Source organism: Astatotilapia calliptera, chromosome 22, assembly GCF_900246225.1.
Source record: "Astatotilapia calliptera chromosome 22, fAstCal1.2, whole genome shotgun sequence".
Classification (NCBI taxonomy): domain Eukaryota; kingdom Metazoa; phylum Chordata; class Actinopteri; order Cichliformes; family Cichlidae; genus Astatotilapia; species Astatotilapia calliptera.
Genome location: NC_039322.1, coordinates 19,498,100 through 19,515,265, shown reverse-complemented (window position 1 = coordinate 19,515,265; position 17,166 = coordinate 19,498,100). Strand labels below are relative to the sequence as shown.

General features: G+C 41.1%; 1 protein-coding gene across 1 annotated transcript; it reads right to left on the bottom strand.

The window, feature by feature from the left end:
* Positions 1-1,116: 1,116 nt before the first annotated feature.
* On the bottom strand, positions 1,117-11,221 carry casd1 (CAS1 domain sialic acid O acetyltransferase 1). The gene is made up of 18 exons (XM_026156113.1): positions 10,721-11,221; positions 9,540-9,636; positions 9,172-9,292; positions 8,389-8,433; positions 8,211-8,273; positions 8,084-8,128; positions 7,862-7,985; positions 7,263-7,477; positions 6,743-7,162; positions 6,548-6,637; positions 6,334-6,453; positions 5,459-5,615; positions 5,244-5,323; positions 4,919-5,020; positions 4,592-4,732; positions 4,194-4,271; positions 2,966-3,058; positions 1,117-2,843 (listed from the first exon to the last, which is right to left on the bottom strand). Exons 1-18 carry the CDS (start codon positions 10,962-10,964, stop codon positions 2,574-2,576), a joined length of 2,505 nt encoding a protein of 834 aa, XP_026011898.1. The 5' UTR covers positions 10,965-11,221; the 3' UTR covers positions 1,117-2,573.
* Between the last annotated feature and the right edge of the window lie 5,945 nt (positions 11,222-17,166).

The following is a 17,166-nucleotide window of genomic DNA, read 5'->3' as shown; positions in this document are numbered from 1 at the left end:
AATTTACTGTATCGCGGTTGTTCACTAATAGATGAGAAAAAACCCCAAACCATCATACAGATCAGTAAACTTAACACACCAAAGAGAATAGAAACATCTATATGCCATTCTCATCTGTACAGTGAGGTGCTGAGTGGTTAAAAATTAAACATTTACTTGGCTCCCAGTTTGAGAACAGAACCCAAACAACCAGAAAGAAAGATGAAAGCTGCACATTTTGCGCAAATTGTACCGCTGTGAACCCACATTACATAAATGAATAGAGGATGACTTAATGTTTTCTACCTGATGGCAGCTGAAATAAAAAAAATCATTTGCAATACATCTTATGTTATATTGTCATAAATCTGCAAACAACATTTGATTGAGCCAAAAAAGAAAAAAAGAAAAGTGCATTGAGTAAGTGCACTGGTACTGTGCTAAACTCAACGTTAAACGCTGAATATTACCTCAACAAGTAAATAAAAAAATTTTAAAAAAAAGGGGGGGGGGGGGGAGCAGATCTTAAAATAAAAATCATCTCCCCCTCACATGTTTGCCAGGACGGCAAACATGTGAGGGGGAGATGATTTTTATTTGATGAGGAGGGGACAGACACCGCCTGATGAAATGTACGACATTTTTCCTTAACAGTAATGTCAGCTCACTCAGTGCATTACCTAGTGGTTTCTAAATGATGTGGTTGTGGCCCCCCATACAAAGTGCCTAAAACATGGAAGTTTATGATCACAGCTGCATCACAGATGTAAGTCTTCATCTGAAGATGTACTGTAGGTATATGCCACTGGGAAAACCCCCAAAACAAAACACCACACAGTCTGTTTAAAAGGCATCACTAAGACATCACTTCAGTCACTCATTCACTGACTACAAAGTTCAGTGGCTGTGGCACCTCAAGAAAAACAGATTGGTAACAATTTAATGGAAATAAAAAAAATAAAGTGTCTTAGTGAGGCGTTGGGTAAACGTAATTTCCATCATCTTGTACTTTGAAGGATGTGGAGCAAATTCCAAGATCAGTAGGAAAGGAAAAAAAATAAAAAAATAAAAATCTAAAATCTCTCAGGCTATGCAAGTTAGGTTGAGCTCAGGTGACTATAAGGGGGGGTGGGGGGGTGGTGTCATATTGCTTGTGGGAGAAACCACTCCCATAGGGACAAATTTTATCATTGGTTTAAAAGGCAGTCATTCAAAACAAGTTGATCTACAGCGCCCCCCTGCAGCCTTTCAGAGCCACCACAGCCCCTTTCTGCACAGGTCAAAGGTTTTCCTTTAATTTGTCACCCAGCAGTTTGCTTAGAACAGCATGTGAAACTTGGTACACTTTCTGCCAGAGGTATGAGGCATGTTTCAATGGACATTAAAAAAAACAATAACAGACCAAAATTACTGCGGAAGCAACGCTGTATAAAATAAATCTGTCACTACTGTACAAATATACACAGACTAGGAAGTAAGCTACAGATGAGACAAGACGGCTAAAAGGATCAACCTCACCATCAGGTAATTGTCTATGAGGGTCTGGGATGGATACAAAATTGTCTATAGAACACTTCCGTCACAAACAGCAGTCGCAGAGTATAAAATAAAACAAAGCCAGCCCCCACCTGCCCCACCCTCCCTCCAAAAAAACCGTATAAAATATAAACTTAATTTAAATCATTAAATACTGTACATGTCACATAGAATTTCAGCGCTACAGCAGGTGACCACAGCCTTTCAGCAAAATTACGCACAAAAAAAATAAAATAAAAAATAAAACACAGCAAAAACACGTCGAAGGATATTCCAACATATTAACCATTGCACTCCAAGTTTTCTGACTCTAGTCACTCTTTGATCATCCGAGCCAGTCGTTGGTCCATATATCTCATATTTAGATATCTGACGCAGTTTGAAGTCACCAGGAATACTGTACAACGAATGTTGACGATAAAAATGCAGCACAATTTAACGCATTTGTTGTAAAAGAGTAGATATCTGAATATGCAGGTTATGGATCCACCTGAGTGAAATCCCTCCTTCAGCTGCTACTGCACAACATGGACGGAGTGTGTGCCAGGTGATCCCTCCCAAAGCGATTTACAGGAAGTTCTGCATGTAACAAAAACGTATTATCAGCGTTTGGCTAAACAGACGCGACGCTGCCAAATGCAGCAGGCATGAGTCTTAAAATGAGGACGTCGTGCTTTGTTTTTTTAGATTCTGCATTTCCAAAATCCTGAAACCAGATATTGTAAACATTTCATTGGTTTTTTTTGTGTGTTTTTTTTTTTTTTTAAACTCCTTTCCCACAATTTTGACTTTGCTGTTAAAGGAGTGACTCCTTCTCTGTTGGGAATTTGTCTTTTCTTCAGTGTGTGACTTTCACAGCAGTCAGAAAAGTACGGACTCTGCTCAAATGTGGCCAGCGGACAGACTTTGTTCTCCCAAGGGTCACCGCTGCCAACATCGTCTCACCAGTAGCTAAAACACAAGGCTGCCTCCTGACTTCCATCTGTACCTCACTTCAATCTCAGCAGGGTCTTAGTGGGTCTCCCGCCCCTCCCCCAGATCCCCTCAGGAGATGTCCATCAGGCGCCAGGTGTGGGCTGGCCAGCCCTGGACACCAGCAGTATAACGAGACTGAGAATCCCCATGGCCCCCAGTCTCTTCAGCAGAGCCATGCTGTCTTTGGGGATGACCACCTGGGCCAGGTCGTTGGTGATGAGGGAAATCTCATGAGCCACACAAACAAAGATGAAGGTGCTAACCAAAATGTTGAGGGAGGGGTTTCCTGGGATGAGGACCAAAATCCCCTTGGTGTCAGCTGCAAGCCATATGTGGTACTGGCAAATGAAAAGCTGTGGGACACAAAAAGCATGGTTTTAAAAAACACCTCTCATAAGACTCTAGTCTTTTGTGATTGGAGATTTATTTAAGGGTTATATTGCTAACTGTGACTCTAAAGCAAGGAGAACCTTACCTCTAAGGAGATCTTTCCAAACCATGCAAAGAATGAGCTATATATAGAACGGGCATAGCCAGGAATGTTCCTGATGAGAATGAAGGCCAAAATCTGCCCACAAAACAGATCACAGACATTTTTAGGAATCCAAGTGTGACGTTACAACAGGTAAATCATGCTTATCACTAAAAAAGTAGCAGGTCAAGCTTGTTGAAGAACTGTAAACACTAAAGTGGTGTAAACAGACGAATGGTTAAATATAGTAATGGTGGCAATATATGTAGAAAACATATCTTTTCCAGTGTGAATTGACTGTAGATAACATGGTGAGCTATTAGGCTTGGTCTCACAATCATATCAGACTGTCATGAAATCATGTTAAGTAGTAAATTTAACTTCATGACTCAGATGACATGGGCCAAAACTACGAAGAAAGCTCATCATATCCAGGTTATCTGGATTCACTTTGCCTTACACTGGGAGGCATGATAAGCAGTCAGACACAAAGCTAGATCGTCAGTTAATCCAGGATTGAATCTTTAAAAAGACACCTTTAGCTTTTATTCTCTCAGCTGCAACATCAGTGATGTTTGAGAGCAAGTAAAGAATAAAAGTAAAAGAATGAATTTAAAATTAGACAACAGAAAAAAATAATAATAAAGTTGCCTCTAATAATTTATATTTCTTACTGATCAGAGAAAGGCAAAGACATTAGACACTATTAGAAAACTTAGACCTTTCTACTGATGGTGCACAGGAATGGTGATGCTATTTTCCAGAGAACTGATTGGTCAGCAGACAGCGATTTCACACCTGATGATCTCTAATCTTGTTTGTGGTACAGGTTTCCGAGGCAATATACCCTGAAGTTACATGCATGAAACATCACAGTGCAGGCCTCTGATGTCAGGGTTGTTTCCAAACATGTGAATTAGCCAATCAACACAGAACAGTGGGCGAAAGCGCAGATGTCCCAAACAGTTCAGACATTAAACAGTCTTTAACCTTCCAGCTTTTTAGCACAAACTCTGTATATTGTTCATCTGAGCTAATGTGAGAATGAGGCATTTAAAGCCTCAGCGTCATCAGTCCTGCCTCCAGGTGCCACCTCTTAACCCAAAATCAAATGCAGGATTTCCAGCAGTAACAACTAATCGGACTCAGAGAAACTTTCAGACTTGATCGCACCAACACTTCATGTGTGAAAAGCCAAAGAAACAAAGATAAGGACAGATAAAAACTGTACCTGGACCACAGAGATATAGGGATGCATCTCGTTGCACTCGGTTTTGGTTTTGCAGCTGCTTGCCCATATTGAGTAAGTCTAGAATGACGTGGAGAAGATTTTAAGTGCCACATTTTTCCAAACAGCCAGTAAGTTAAGCTGATACTGTAATCTCCAGTTAGTACAACAAGAACTTTCCAAGGCTTTGTCACATAAGTAAACATGGCTCCTTTTTAAGCATTCCCTTTTGCACATTGTGTTTATTACTTAAATATACAAAAAAGTCTAAATTTAAAAAAATAAATATTTAGCATTAGATTAGAAGAATTATGTAACAGATGATAACTGATCTAAATTAAGAACTAATGCTCAGCACGGGTATTTTGGTAAGACCCAAAATATGTGAAATGCAGACTTACTATGAAGGAGACAACAGAGAGGAAGAGGAGAAAGTTGGAAATCTTGGCAGAGAAGAGAGTCTCTCCTTTTCCCTCTGACAGTACCTGACGCTTCTGCAGCACCAGATAGATGAAGGCAAATAACATGCCATGTATCACCGCCTGCAGAGGAGTGCCAACACATTAAAAGATTACAGCAAAGGCCAGAAAATTTGTTATCACTTCGGTAACAAATATTATATTAAAAAAATAAAAATTAAAAAAAAAAGGGGGGGGGGGGTGTTCTGTCATGTGAAACACGAGTGGACAAAAGCCTGGCTGCACCTTGAGGAAACACATTTGACTTACAAATCGGTCCAGCTTCCATCTGAACCACCACTCGTGGATGCTGCCATTCAGCTCGAAGAGCTTAGAGATGGGCCACACAGAGAAGACGCGCTCAAAAACGCCCTGGAGTCATAATGCAAAACACAGAAATTACATAAAACAAGTAGCATTTTAAAAATGAAGTAAACATCCGATTTAAAAAATAAAATAAATCATAGCACAGCTTAGTGGTCAATATGGTGCTGCGTGAACAACTTAGGACATGTGACCATTTACATCTCTTAAACTTAAATATGCAATTAAAAGAAAGTAGAGTTACACTTAAGAACGCTTTCAGCTGACCCACCTGTGAAAAGGCAAAAAAGCAGATGAACATCAGGAGGCCCAGTAACTTTGCCAAGACCCCAAAATGCCAGACGCCACTACCTGTCCAACAAGGAAGACATATGAAACGCAACCCTGCTGCTTGCACTTATGACATGAATTAATCAACTGTGTTTATTCACACAGTGCAGGACATGACTGAGCGGAGTATATAAAGGTCAGTAATTTGACACCTACTGTTAGCCGTCTTCTGAAGGATCTGAGGCCACATAGCCATTGTGGTGTAGATGACAACAAACCAGAATGTGACCAAGGGAACAAAGTAATAGAACTGGTACGGTCGGTCCATTACAACACACAGCACCAACACCAGGAAGTTCAGACGGAAAAGCACCTGTGAATGAATATGACACAAACACCTAAGCAGATACCCAAAAATCACACTATTTATCTGAACCCAAATTATTCTGTAATAACAATCATAATGTTATTGTCACAGCTGCCATTTTTAAAAATCACTCAGTCACCGAATCCCTAGTTTTGACCACTGGATTTTGTTCACAGAGCGGAAACGCCAACACTTCAACTTAAGTTTTATTTTGGTGACGAGATCTAAAGTCACAGGGAGCCAGTGTGGAGTGGAGGACAAGGACTGTTTTTGTGTAGGTGAGTGTTCAATGCGTGGCGTGTCAGGCAGATTATGAGTGATGAATGTTCTCCTGCAGGATACCACAGTCTGAATCTAGAGGAAAAGGTCATGGTGCGTGTTGTTGTCCTTATGCACCGCCTTTGGTCTTGAACATTGAGGTTTCTTTCACTGCCGTTTGGTCTTTGGGTGACCAAAGTACCAATAATGATCCTCTACTTGAAAGTTTGAGAGCTGATGTAAGTTTGTGCAAGTCTGAGACATCAAAGTTGTCACATGCATGTAATCAGAGCGGAGGTGATCCCCCCCCAAAAAAATAGCAGCGCACTGGAAAATCGTCCAATTGTTTTTCTTTTTATGGACAGAACTTCTCTATTACACCTCATGTGCATGATTGTCTGCTATGACTGAGAAACAAATGTCAATAAGAATATAAAGTTAAAGTATAACTGAAAGCACCCCTAACCTGGCACACTCTGTAAAGTCCAAAGTCTCCTTTGAGCCAAAAAAACGAAAAGTGTCCATAGCCAGTTTGAAATAGGTACGCTGCCACCAACACCCGCACATGCATGTACACTGGGATGAACTGAAAGACAGAAAAATAACCATCAGGCTCTTCAGACATCAACATACACAGCAGGAGACTCAAACTGATTTTTGTAGACATAATTGGGACTCACAGCGCTCGCTCCAGATATGTGATAGATGAGGATGACGAGCTGCATCCAGCCTTTCCACTCGTCTGTTTGTTCTCGGTTGAGTAATTTTGCCTGCGTGGAAGCAAAGAAAAAAATAAAATAGTGAGATTATTTAGAGACTGTTATACTGTGCTGTTTGACGCAAAAACAAAACTTTACTGAGAAGCACCGTCTCACCTCCTTGCTGTTGTCACTGTAAAACACTCCCAGTACAAATATGTAGATGAGAGGGATGAAGAACGTGGAGTGCGTGTAAAACTTCTGCTCTTTCATGAACACATCTGCCCTGTCACAAAGGTAAAAATAGCCCATGATGACGCCCATCCTGCAGAGAGCCTGAAAAGGTGCTTTTGGGCCGGGGGGAACAGCTGCAGTGGCTGGCTTCTTCTCCTCTAGGCTCTCCACATCAGGGGGCACGTGTCGGCGGTGGCGATTGTTGCCAAGGATGTGGAAGACCATGATGACCACGGCTGAGCCAAGGAAGAAAAGAGCCGACAGTTTCTGGAGCAAGTTAGGGGCTCGTAACGTCTGACAGCATGAACCGTCGATGGGCCTCAGTATTTTGTTGCACACAGAGTTCATGAGGATCATGGCTCCCTGCCAGGATGGTTAAAAGGAGAGGTGAAGGGGAAGTGGGTACTAATCAAGGATACCGATAAAATAACCGCACTAAAGCTGGACTCATTAATTAACTTACCACACTCCTGGTGCTCTCAGGCAGGTGCAAACCATCATCTGACTTGATGATGGTTTCCAGCGCAGCCTGACGGGAAGCAGCCACCAGTCTGACCCGAGATCTGCCATTACGCTTGCTGCTGTTGAGCACATCCACTGCTGCTTCATTGTACAGCTCCAGCTGCTGGTTGGTGATCATTTTCCTGTTCTCACTTAACACCTCTTCATTTACTGGATCTGCAGAAGGAGTTTAATCAAGAGGGTCCATGCATGGAAACATGAAGTGAACAACCATTGTGCAACGTGGGAAATGACTATTGAGTGTGAAATGCTAAGTAGGAGGTTCAGAGATGTCAGTGTGGCACCTTATTTATTTTGCCTGTTTGTTGTTTGCAGTAAATTCTAACAATCAAAAAGTTAAAAATGGAAAATGTTTAACAAACAGATGTGAAGTACAGCTGCAAATTTATTAGGCGTGTGTGCGGATTGGAAACTATTAATTCCTCTGTATGTTAACACCAAATGAGTCTTAATATTTTCCAGTCATGCCTCATACTTTAGAAGCCTGTCTATGATCATAAAAAGATCTTGTATTGTGCGAGTGGCTGAAGCTGAGCACACCTTGCAGCACCCAGTAGACCTCCCCATGCTCAGCCAGCTTCTCCAGCTGCCCCATGATTGCAGTCAAGTTGACTTTGTACTGCTGGAGGGCCTCACTGCTGCCACCGTGCAACTTGATGGACCACTGTGTAAATGGATAAACAGTCAGGACTGACATAACTATCGGCAGCCACCACGTCACACTTGTCTCATATAAAACATGCAGGCATTTACGCAGGTTACCGTGGCAGCTCCGAGGACGAGAACATCTGGCTTTGCTGAACCTTCCTGCAAAGCAAAAGAGACGCCGCACTTAAGTTTACGAGCGGCACTTGATTCGCAATTTCCCCCACTTGTTACCGTTACTCACACGTGTCCATGATATCAAGCGTTCCTTCATTGAATTATTTGCCTCGGGGTACCACAGAAAGTCCTAAACACAAAGATGAAGTTTGAAAAGAAATCTTGTGGCAGAGTGTTTAGAAGAAAAAAAACATAAACCGAGAACATGTTAAAACCAGGAATATATATATAAATAAATAGCTCACCACTTTAATAGAGTAGCTCTTGTCTTCAAAGGAAATGTCCTCATGCTTCAGATGTTAGGAAGTTGACAGACAGAGAGGAAGTGTGACATACAGTCAGTGATGCTTTGTCCCAGCTTGAGACCAAAACAGTTAGTACTGTATAGTTATAGGGTTATCCCATAGCTTCATTTATCTTGTTGAGTTTCTGTGCAAGCCGCTCGACTTTAACCTTTTTAAACATCGCATTTCCACAATGCCATCTATATCAAGCTTTAAAGTACTTCCATCTTTTCATAAAAACGACTATTTATTTGACAAGTCAGCAGGGTGATTTTTTCTAACATAAAATCGATAGTCTGAAGTTAAATTATCAGACTTGAGAGAAGTACGGAGGAGCAAAGTAACTATTGCTTTTAAAAGCCACAATTAAGCCACATAAATATGAATGACTAGTCAAACTGCATTTTTTTGAAGTCCTGATGGTCTGGTTATTTATTAGAGCTGACGGAAGACACACAGCCTTCAAAGCAGCCACGATAGGTACGCATGAATCTTAGTCTGCTCTTCTAATTAGATTTAGGTTGCAGCCTTGATCAGTCAGAATTTAGAGCCATCTGTGATGGAAGAGAGACTTCCATTTTGAGGTTGAAATATTTTTAGTCAGTTTATAAACTTCCCTGGAAGCAATGGGCAGAGTGAGTTAAAGCATATCTTTGTGCCTCATATCTGTAGATCTGTTTGGCTTGTACCATCACTATTGTGAGAAAAACCCTGGGCTTGAACAGTGCAGTTTCTCATTATTACCTTAATCCCCTCTTCTTTTCGTTCAGGGTTGATAATTTTGATGAAGGAGTAAAACAGCTGCCTGATTCGCGAATCGCCAACAAAGGCTACCCGCTTTTCAGAGAGGCAGGTTTTGGCTTCACTGTAAAACATAAAAGGTTGGTGAGGGCCAAGCACAGATAAAAAACAAACAAACAAACATTTATTTACTGAAGTGAATAATGTTTTTGTCCTTTATTTGTCAATGAGTGATCTTTTATCCCAAAGTCCTTAGTTGAAATTACCCACAAACCCTTAGTGACTGACAAAAACTCACAACATCACTGCCACACATTTAAATCTTTATCCCAAACATACAGTGTAATAACTTCAGAGGTGGTGTGACTCACATGCTTTTGTATTTGTGCATCATGCAGCCATAAGGCTGCCATACATCCTCCCCCAAGTAACGTCCTCTGGACAGCAGCCATTCACACGAGTCCCCTCCTGGAGGCAAGACACAGAGAACTTTCTGGTGAGGCGAAACAAACAAGATCTCGCTTTCACTCACAGTTTCGCTCCGACTATGACAGAAACCTGCTGCCTCAATAGTGCCCTGGCTTTTCATTCTGTGCTGTCAAAAGGACCATACAATACACGGCTCTGGCAGGGGCCACAGTGCAAAATGAAGCCATCAGCGATCTAGCTCGAGCATAAATCTCTCCAGCTATTCATTTGTTCGCAAAATGAATGGAGCCATCTGCAGCTGAATCAATCCACAGAAACAGGCGAACATGAAAGGTGGGCAGACCAGCATGCAACATCATTCTCAGCCAAAGCAGCTGCTCACAGCACACTCTGCTCCCTAACCTTTTCGTGGGTGACGTCCACACTGAGCAGCCTAGGTACGACGTACATGTAAATAAGCCTGCTTTATTTATTCATAGTCCAACTCTATGCTCTGAGGACGTGTCACTGTTTGTCAACCAATTTATGAGCAAACCCTTTACTGATACATCCAGTGCACTATGCATATGCAAGTTACAGCCCTGGAACAAAGAAACGTGCAGCTACAATGTTATCACAAAGCAGCAAATCTAGAGTTTTTGAAGTTGTGAGCAGGGCGACAGGCACATTTGTGGCCAGTCTTACCGACAGTGCATTTATTCAGGAAGCTAGCTAAACACCATGTCGGGCGTATTTACATGACATTGGTCTCCAGGTGCAGATCAAATACACTTCCACGAACCTTTCCAGGGCTTTTCCAGCAGCAATAAAGCGTTTCTTGCAGCAGGAACGTCAGCAACATGTAAACACAGCTATTGGCAGTGTTAGCAGCTAACCAGCTGGATAACGTCGGGTCAAATTCACGCTTCCTTTGGAGACTTAGTGCGTGAAACCACCTATTTGCGGCACGCACGTTTTCAGGCGATAACTTTAACATCTAGAAAGCATCCCGTGACAAAAGCACGGAGCCCAGTAGCTAAGAAAAGCGCTGGCATGCAAGCAGCTACCTAGCTACCAGTAGCAATGTCAAGTGTTTCCAGTGGCCGCATCCACATTAAGTTGATCAAATAAAAGCAGCACTCACCTTCGTAATACCGCGAAGCAGCGTGAAACACGAGGAGTAAAAGAACAGCAACCAGCGATATCAGTTTCGCGTTTTTTATGGTAAAATGTTGATTTATTTCGCGTTTGCCCAGGCTATAGGCCAGGACCGCCATCTTTGCTCCTCCATGACAACAGGCAGCTGTGCAGTCTCGCGGCGGCGGCGCTCCGCTCAGCTCACCATATGCCAGCTCCACTCCCCGGCACACCGCCTCCTTCTCCTCCATCACTGCTGCTTAATGAGTCAGGTGCGGTTCAAGGAGACCTTCCAGCGGGTCTAAATTTGTCAACAAAATTATTATAAATAATATTATGGTGAGGCAAATCGTTTCTTTCGGGTGTCTGTAAAAAAGAAGAAAAAAAAAGTTTTATGCTGGAATGATCACAAGCAAAAGCAGGAATTTGGAGATGGTAACTTTTAGAAAAGCAAAGGCGCACTGTCATCAGGTCGATTGAAAACAGTGGTTTATTAGTTTGCACTGTTGGAAGAAGGCGTGGCTTTGCATAAAAAAAATTAATAATTAACCTGTAGTTTAGGGTGGAGGGGCGGGCTGTTAGGTGTCATGCGTTAGATGTAAGTAAACCGGCTTAACTGCATGTATCCATGATTGTGCAAGTGTGTCAAACCTGTTACATTTATTTATACACACTTTTACACACAGTTGACTGTGTGGAAGAGTAAAAGACGAAGTAGTAGTAATGGGTTCAAACAAAAACCAGACATCAAGTTTAGGAGTTTTTTTGTTTTGTTTTTTAAATTAGAGAGTATCAAAGTGGCTCTGTAGTGCAGATTTTGCTGTAGATCGATACCAAGTAACTACAGGGCCAGTATTGCTAGTACTAATACTCCTACAGGTACTTTTTAACCTATCAAGTAAATTCTAAACACATATTAATGATCACTAAATAACTGATTTGCACAGCATACCCAATATGCACAATATATGTTTTTATTTCCAAAAAATAGTGACGTTACTACAATTCAGTGAGCTACATACTGAACTTAGAGGTTAGAAACAAAGAAGAAGGTCTCTCTACTTAATAGAAAGGTTTCAAAGAATCTGAGAACATGGTATATATTTCTAAATCTTACATCTGAGTCTCCTGAGCTTCTTCGGGTTTCTGGGGAAACTGAAGATCAGGTGTAAATCTATTCAGAGTATGTAGCCAGTTCAGGCAGAAAACCAGTCAATTTCAAAGGTGCGACATAATGGTGTGCCACTGTAGGCACACATGCTTATGAATATTGTTGAATTACCTTTACCTTACATTGATGAAAGCAGGAATTTAATCATATCTGATAAAAATTACACAAGTTTAATTTACAGTATATGTTAGGTATTTTAGTACCATGGGAGCATTTACTGGATATTGTTTTATAGTGACATTATACAGGAAAACTCTGTCATTCAACAAGGTTGAAATACCACAGAGATCACTCCCTCAGCTACATTAGTTTCTTAATCTTTTAGACGCCTGTTGAAGGCCAAATGGTTTGTTTCAGATTTCACTAATGAAAGAACTCTTCGTTTTGTGCCTTGAAAATATGTCGCTGAGATAATCACAATTGTAGCTGAACTAATAAACTACACAAAGGATGCTTCTTCACCCAAGGGCAGGAAGACGCTGCCTTATCTTGGTCTGTACTGGTTTAAACTGATAAATCTGCTGTCTCATGAATTTTACCCTCTATATAAACTGTTGTACTTGTGAATAAAGTTGAGTCACTTTGGGAAGACAATCTAAAGCAGTCTCTGTTTTCTTGTTCTCCCAAGCTGCTCCCGAGCTGCTCGTACTAACACGCTGAATGGCATGCTTGAATATTACATGAGAATATATTTGACTGTGTTACAGACTAAGGGACATTCTCTGCTGATAGGTGAAGGTACATTCTCTGCTGATAGACGTCCACGCCTCGGAGGAAGCCGATCCACGGAGTAGGCCCTGGAAACAGTTTCCTTCAGTATACATGCAGCTTCAGGTTCACTTTGAATTTGTTCCACTGCACATTTCCTATCTCTGAATCTCATGGACAGAACAACAAAGGAGACAAAACTGGCCCAACAACAGTTTTCTTTTCTTTCCACCCATCCATTCTCTTCCGCTTATCCTTATCAGAGTTGTGGGCCGTCCCAGACAGGTCGCCAATTTGATGCACAGCCATAGCTGGACTGGCCATCGGGCATACCGGGCATTTGCCCGGTGGGACGATGGGTTTTTTGTTTTTTTTCCGTAACGGTATAAACACTGAAAGGTGGTGGATTGGCCAGATGCTGGGAGATGTGTAAAAATAACTCAATTGTTTGGTGGTGGCTATCGCGGAGCTTCCACAGATTCAGTAACATTAGCAAGTGGTGGAGGCCAGCAGATGCAACACGCTGGCAGGTGGATGACAGAAAGGCAGAAGGAGCAGAGACCTGAGACGGTAAACTGAACTTCAGGTAAGAATGACCTGCAGTCTATCTGGGTCAGATATAAACCAAGTTTAGGTGGAGTTTATTTTCGTTATGCTGACTTTTAACAGTCAGTTACAATAACTTGTACTGTGTACTAACTAGCATGACAGAGTTTCTATACAGCTGGGCGGGTGCTTTGATGTTACTGATGTTAAACTTGTTTTATCTTATTTTATTTATAAGGTTAGTTATTAGAGTTTCCAACCGTCCCGTAAAAAACGGAATCGTCTCGTATTCAGAGAAAATATTACGGGTTTCGTATTGAGGTGAAAAGGAACACAGTTTGTCCTGTACTTCAGCTACAATGAAAAAGACACAAAGCTGGAGTTATTCTGTCTTTGCTGCACAGCTGCCTCTTCTTCATTCATTCTCCCCCCTCCCTCTCCTGTTTCTACTTCAATCATGAAACTGATCAATGATCAGCTGATCGGCTTTTCTCTCTTGTTTGTTTATCGCCCACTTTGCGTCAGAAACATAAAACCAGCGGAGGTCGCGTTAAACAATAGCAGCACATTTAAGCTTTATCAGCTGTTGTTAGAATTTATTTAATATTAATTTCTAGTATCAGCTGATGTTTGCTGGAGTCACAGCTGTAAAAGCTGCTGGTCATGATATGTGGTGAGAGGGAAACATGAAGATGAAACCAGGAGATGTCCTTACTGGATCATCAGAGCTGAACAGGTGATGGAGAAACAGGTTTACCTTTTAGGTGACATGAATGAGTTGAAGGGAAGTTAGGAACTGTTTCTGAGACACAAATAACACCAGGATCCTTTTTTTATGTAGCTGACAGCTGGTAACTGTGCAGGGGCGGGTCTAGCAAAGTTTTGCCAGGGGCCAGGTAGGGCATTAACAGGGAAAGGGGGGCACAAAGAAATACTTTTCTTTCTTATTCTCATTTAAAATGTCTCGCTTTTAACAAATAATTATCTGAATCTTACGTTTTCATCTGATGTAAAATGTATAGAAATCCATTATTGTACATAGTAATTTTTTTTAGGGTCCCATCATAATTTCTTCAGAAGTAGCTAAGTACTGTATATGATTCCAGTATTTTCCCACATTTTCTAGATACTGTACCAGTACTGGGTGTAAAATCCCATCAAAAAGTCAATTAGTTTTATTCTTTCTCACCTGTCTTTCTATCTCCTTTCACTTTTTAAAGGTTGCCATGTTAGAAAAAATATTTTGCCCTGCCATGCTGTTTATTGATGTGGCAAATGAATGGTTTATGAAAATATATCTAAATCTGTCATCAGTAATCAGTAATGATCATGTCTCACCTCTAGTCTTCTCTGTCTTAATTTCAGGTTTTCACCATGTGTAGATAGTTCAGGAGGTTAACTCGACCAAGCAGTCTACTTTCGGGTACTGTTTAGAATACCACAATAGGAGGATGGTGTAGGTTTAAGTTTAAGATACATATATACCAACAAGACAGTGTACATCACTGTGACAACAGCGTTTGTTTTCATTCAAAGGATTTATGGTTTTTCCTATAATACCTGGTGGGCCGGTCTCTAGTCAAAATGCCCGGGCCGATTTTTTGTCCCAGTCCAGCCCTGTGCACAGCTAAGTTTTTGGGGTTTTTTGTTTCTTTTTTCTTTGTTTGCTTTTTGTTGTTGTCTTTTTGCTCCAACGATTATCTACACAGCTCTCTGTGCAGCTCTGTTAAATGCCTGCCACAGCATTTCAGTCAGGTTGAAGTCTGGACTTTTGACCGGGCAGTTGCAACACAACATTTTTTTAAAATTCTTTTTCAGCCATTCTGCTGTAGATTTGCTCCTGTGCTTTGGGGGTCACTGGCTTTTTGTATGTCCCACGTTTGGCCAGGCTTCAGATGTCAGACAGATGGCTTCATATTTGACTCTAGAATACTTTGGCATACAGAGGAATTCACAATCAACTTAATGCCTCCAAGTTGCCCAGACTGTCCTCAGCTGACTCACCCGTCTCTCTCTCCCTCTTTTTGCGATCTCTTTCCGTCCTCAGTTGACATGAGTGTGGGGAATGTTGCGTGCTATGCTGCAGAGGCGGCGCATCGCTGGGATCTCTGCCCTACTAATCACGCACCGGGAAGACATTCCTGATTTACCTGCTGTTGAGCTGATTGGGGCGTGACTTTAAGAGGGCGCTGTTTTTCCTCAGTTGACACCAGCATGCAGTAAACAAGCTCGGCTCCTGTAATACTCACATGCAATCTATTGCTGTTGCTCTACTTGTCTTCGCCTCCTCTATCCTGACGCCTGTTGCTGACGCCTTCAACCCCCTGAGGGACCGACTAAAAGAAAGACTCTTTTAATAAAACATCCTTTAGTCTTACATTGTGCTCTGCATTTATGTCCAGGGGTCCACAACAAGCTTAATGCTGTGTCTGCAAAACAAGCCCAGATCATCACCCCTCCACTACCATGCTTAACAGCTGGTATGACTGGGCTGTTGGATTATGCATTATAACCATGATCTTGTATGTCCAAAGGAAATGGCTCCGGATGTCTGGTTTTGCAAACTTAATCCATTCTGTTGGTACCCTTCAAAGAAACCATGCTTGAATATCTCTGAGCATTGTGCAGCCTGCCCTTGGGGTGAATTTGCTGGGACTTCTGCTCCTGGGAAGATTTCAGCATTGTATTGTCACACAGCTAATCGGTCCAGACCTGCAAACCGCCTAAAGTTGTGCCTTTATAGAGGAGCTCACACTTGCTGATGATCATGTAATCAAGTGGTTTTGATTAGCAACACTTGACTGCTGCTACACTCTTAACTCCTTTGGAAGTAGGAAGGGTGTACTTAGCGTTTCACCACACTGAATAGATTCGTGTGAAAACTTTCTTCTTCTTCTTTCTATAATTTCAGCTTACTTTATATTTTAATAAACATCTCAGTGGTTTGATTGTCTCGGGATTTAATCATCTATCTGTAATATAACATTTACTACATAAACTGGTATATAAATAAAGTGGGACATTAAATAAAGTAGAAGAAACATTACAGAATCCTGAACTGACATAGAAGTGTTAAGCATGTTAAGAAGACCTGGAAAGTAAATGAACTTTTATTTTCTTAAAATGATGATTACACAACTTTACGTTGTGTAATCATCATTTGTTTGGACGTCAGCATGACATCTAAAGGACCCACAGCCTGATTTCTGTACTGTTAATAATCAATTGTATGCATAAATGATTGGATAATGTATAAATCGTACTCTTCTGTCTAATTTCCCATGCACCCATCAGAGTTGTTGTAGTTTTATATTTTCTAATTAGTATTCTTTTTCTTTTTCTTTTGTTTTGACTTTTTGTTTTAATTCAGTTTAGTCTCAGTGAGTTTCCAGAGCGGATATTCTTGTTTCAATTTAGTTTTTGTTGTTTGAAATGTTTAGTTTCAGTTGTTAGTTTCAGTGTCAGTTTTAGTTTTTATTTGTTATTACAATATTGAGTCCATGTGTCAAAGCCAGACTGGGGAAAATTAATAAAGGTATTGCAGTAAAAACATATAACTTTTTGAAAGCAGTTAAGTCTTAGTTTGTTGTAGTATTGTAGATATCCAGAGTCTTTCAATGACTCATTTATTTTATTTAGTTTTAGTCAGATTTTCAAGTTCACAAAATTGTTTAATTGGTTTTATTTCCCCCCCCCCCCCCCCCCCCCCCCCAAAAGTCTAGTTTTTAGTTTTATTTTTGTTCAGTAAAATGTTTTTTCCACATCTGATTTTAGTTTTTAGTTTAAATTTAGTTAACTATAATAACCTTGCCACCTACAGGTATTTAAAGTGTCCTTACCCGTGTACGTGTGGACGTAGCCTAAATGAACTGGACATGAAGAAGATACTCTCGTAAATGCACGCCACACTGCCTTCTAGTGGTTGTAGAAGGTGTTGCAGCTGATCTCATACGCCATCACCCTGAGTGAAACACCTATTTATCTCCAGAACTGCCGTATTCTTAACTGAGACTGACTTATGACTATGT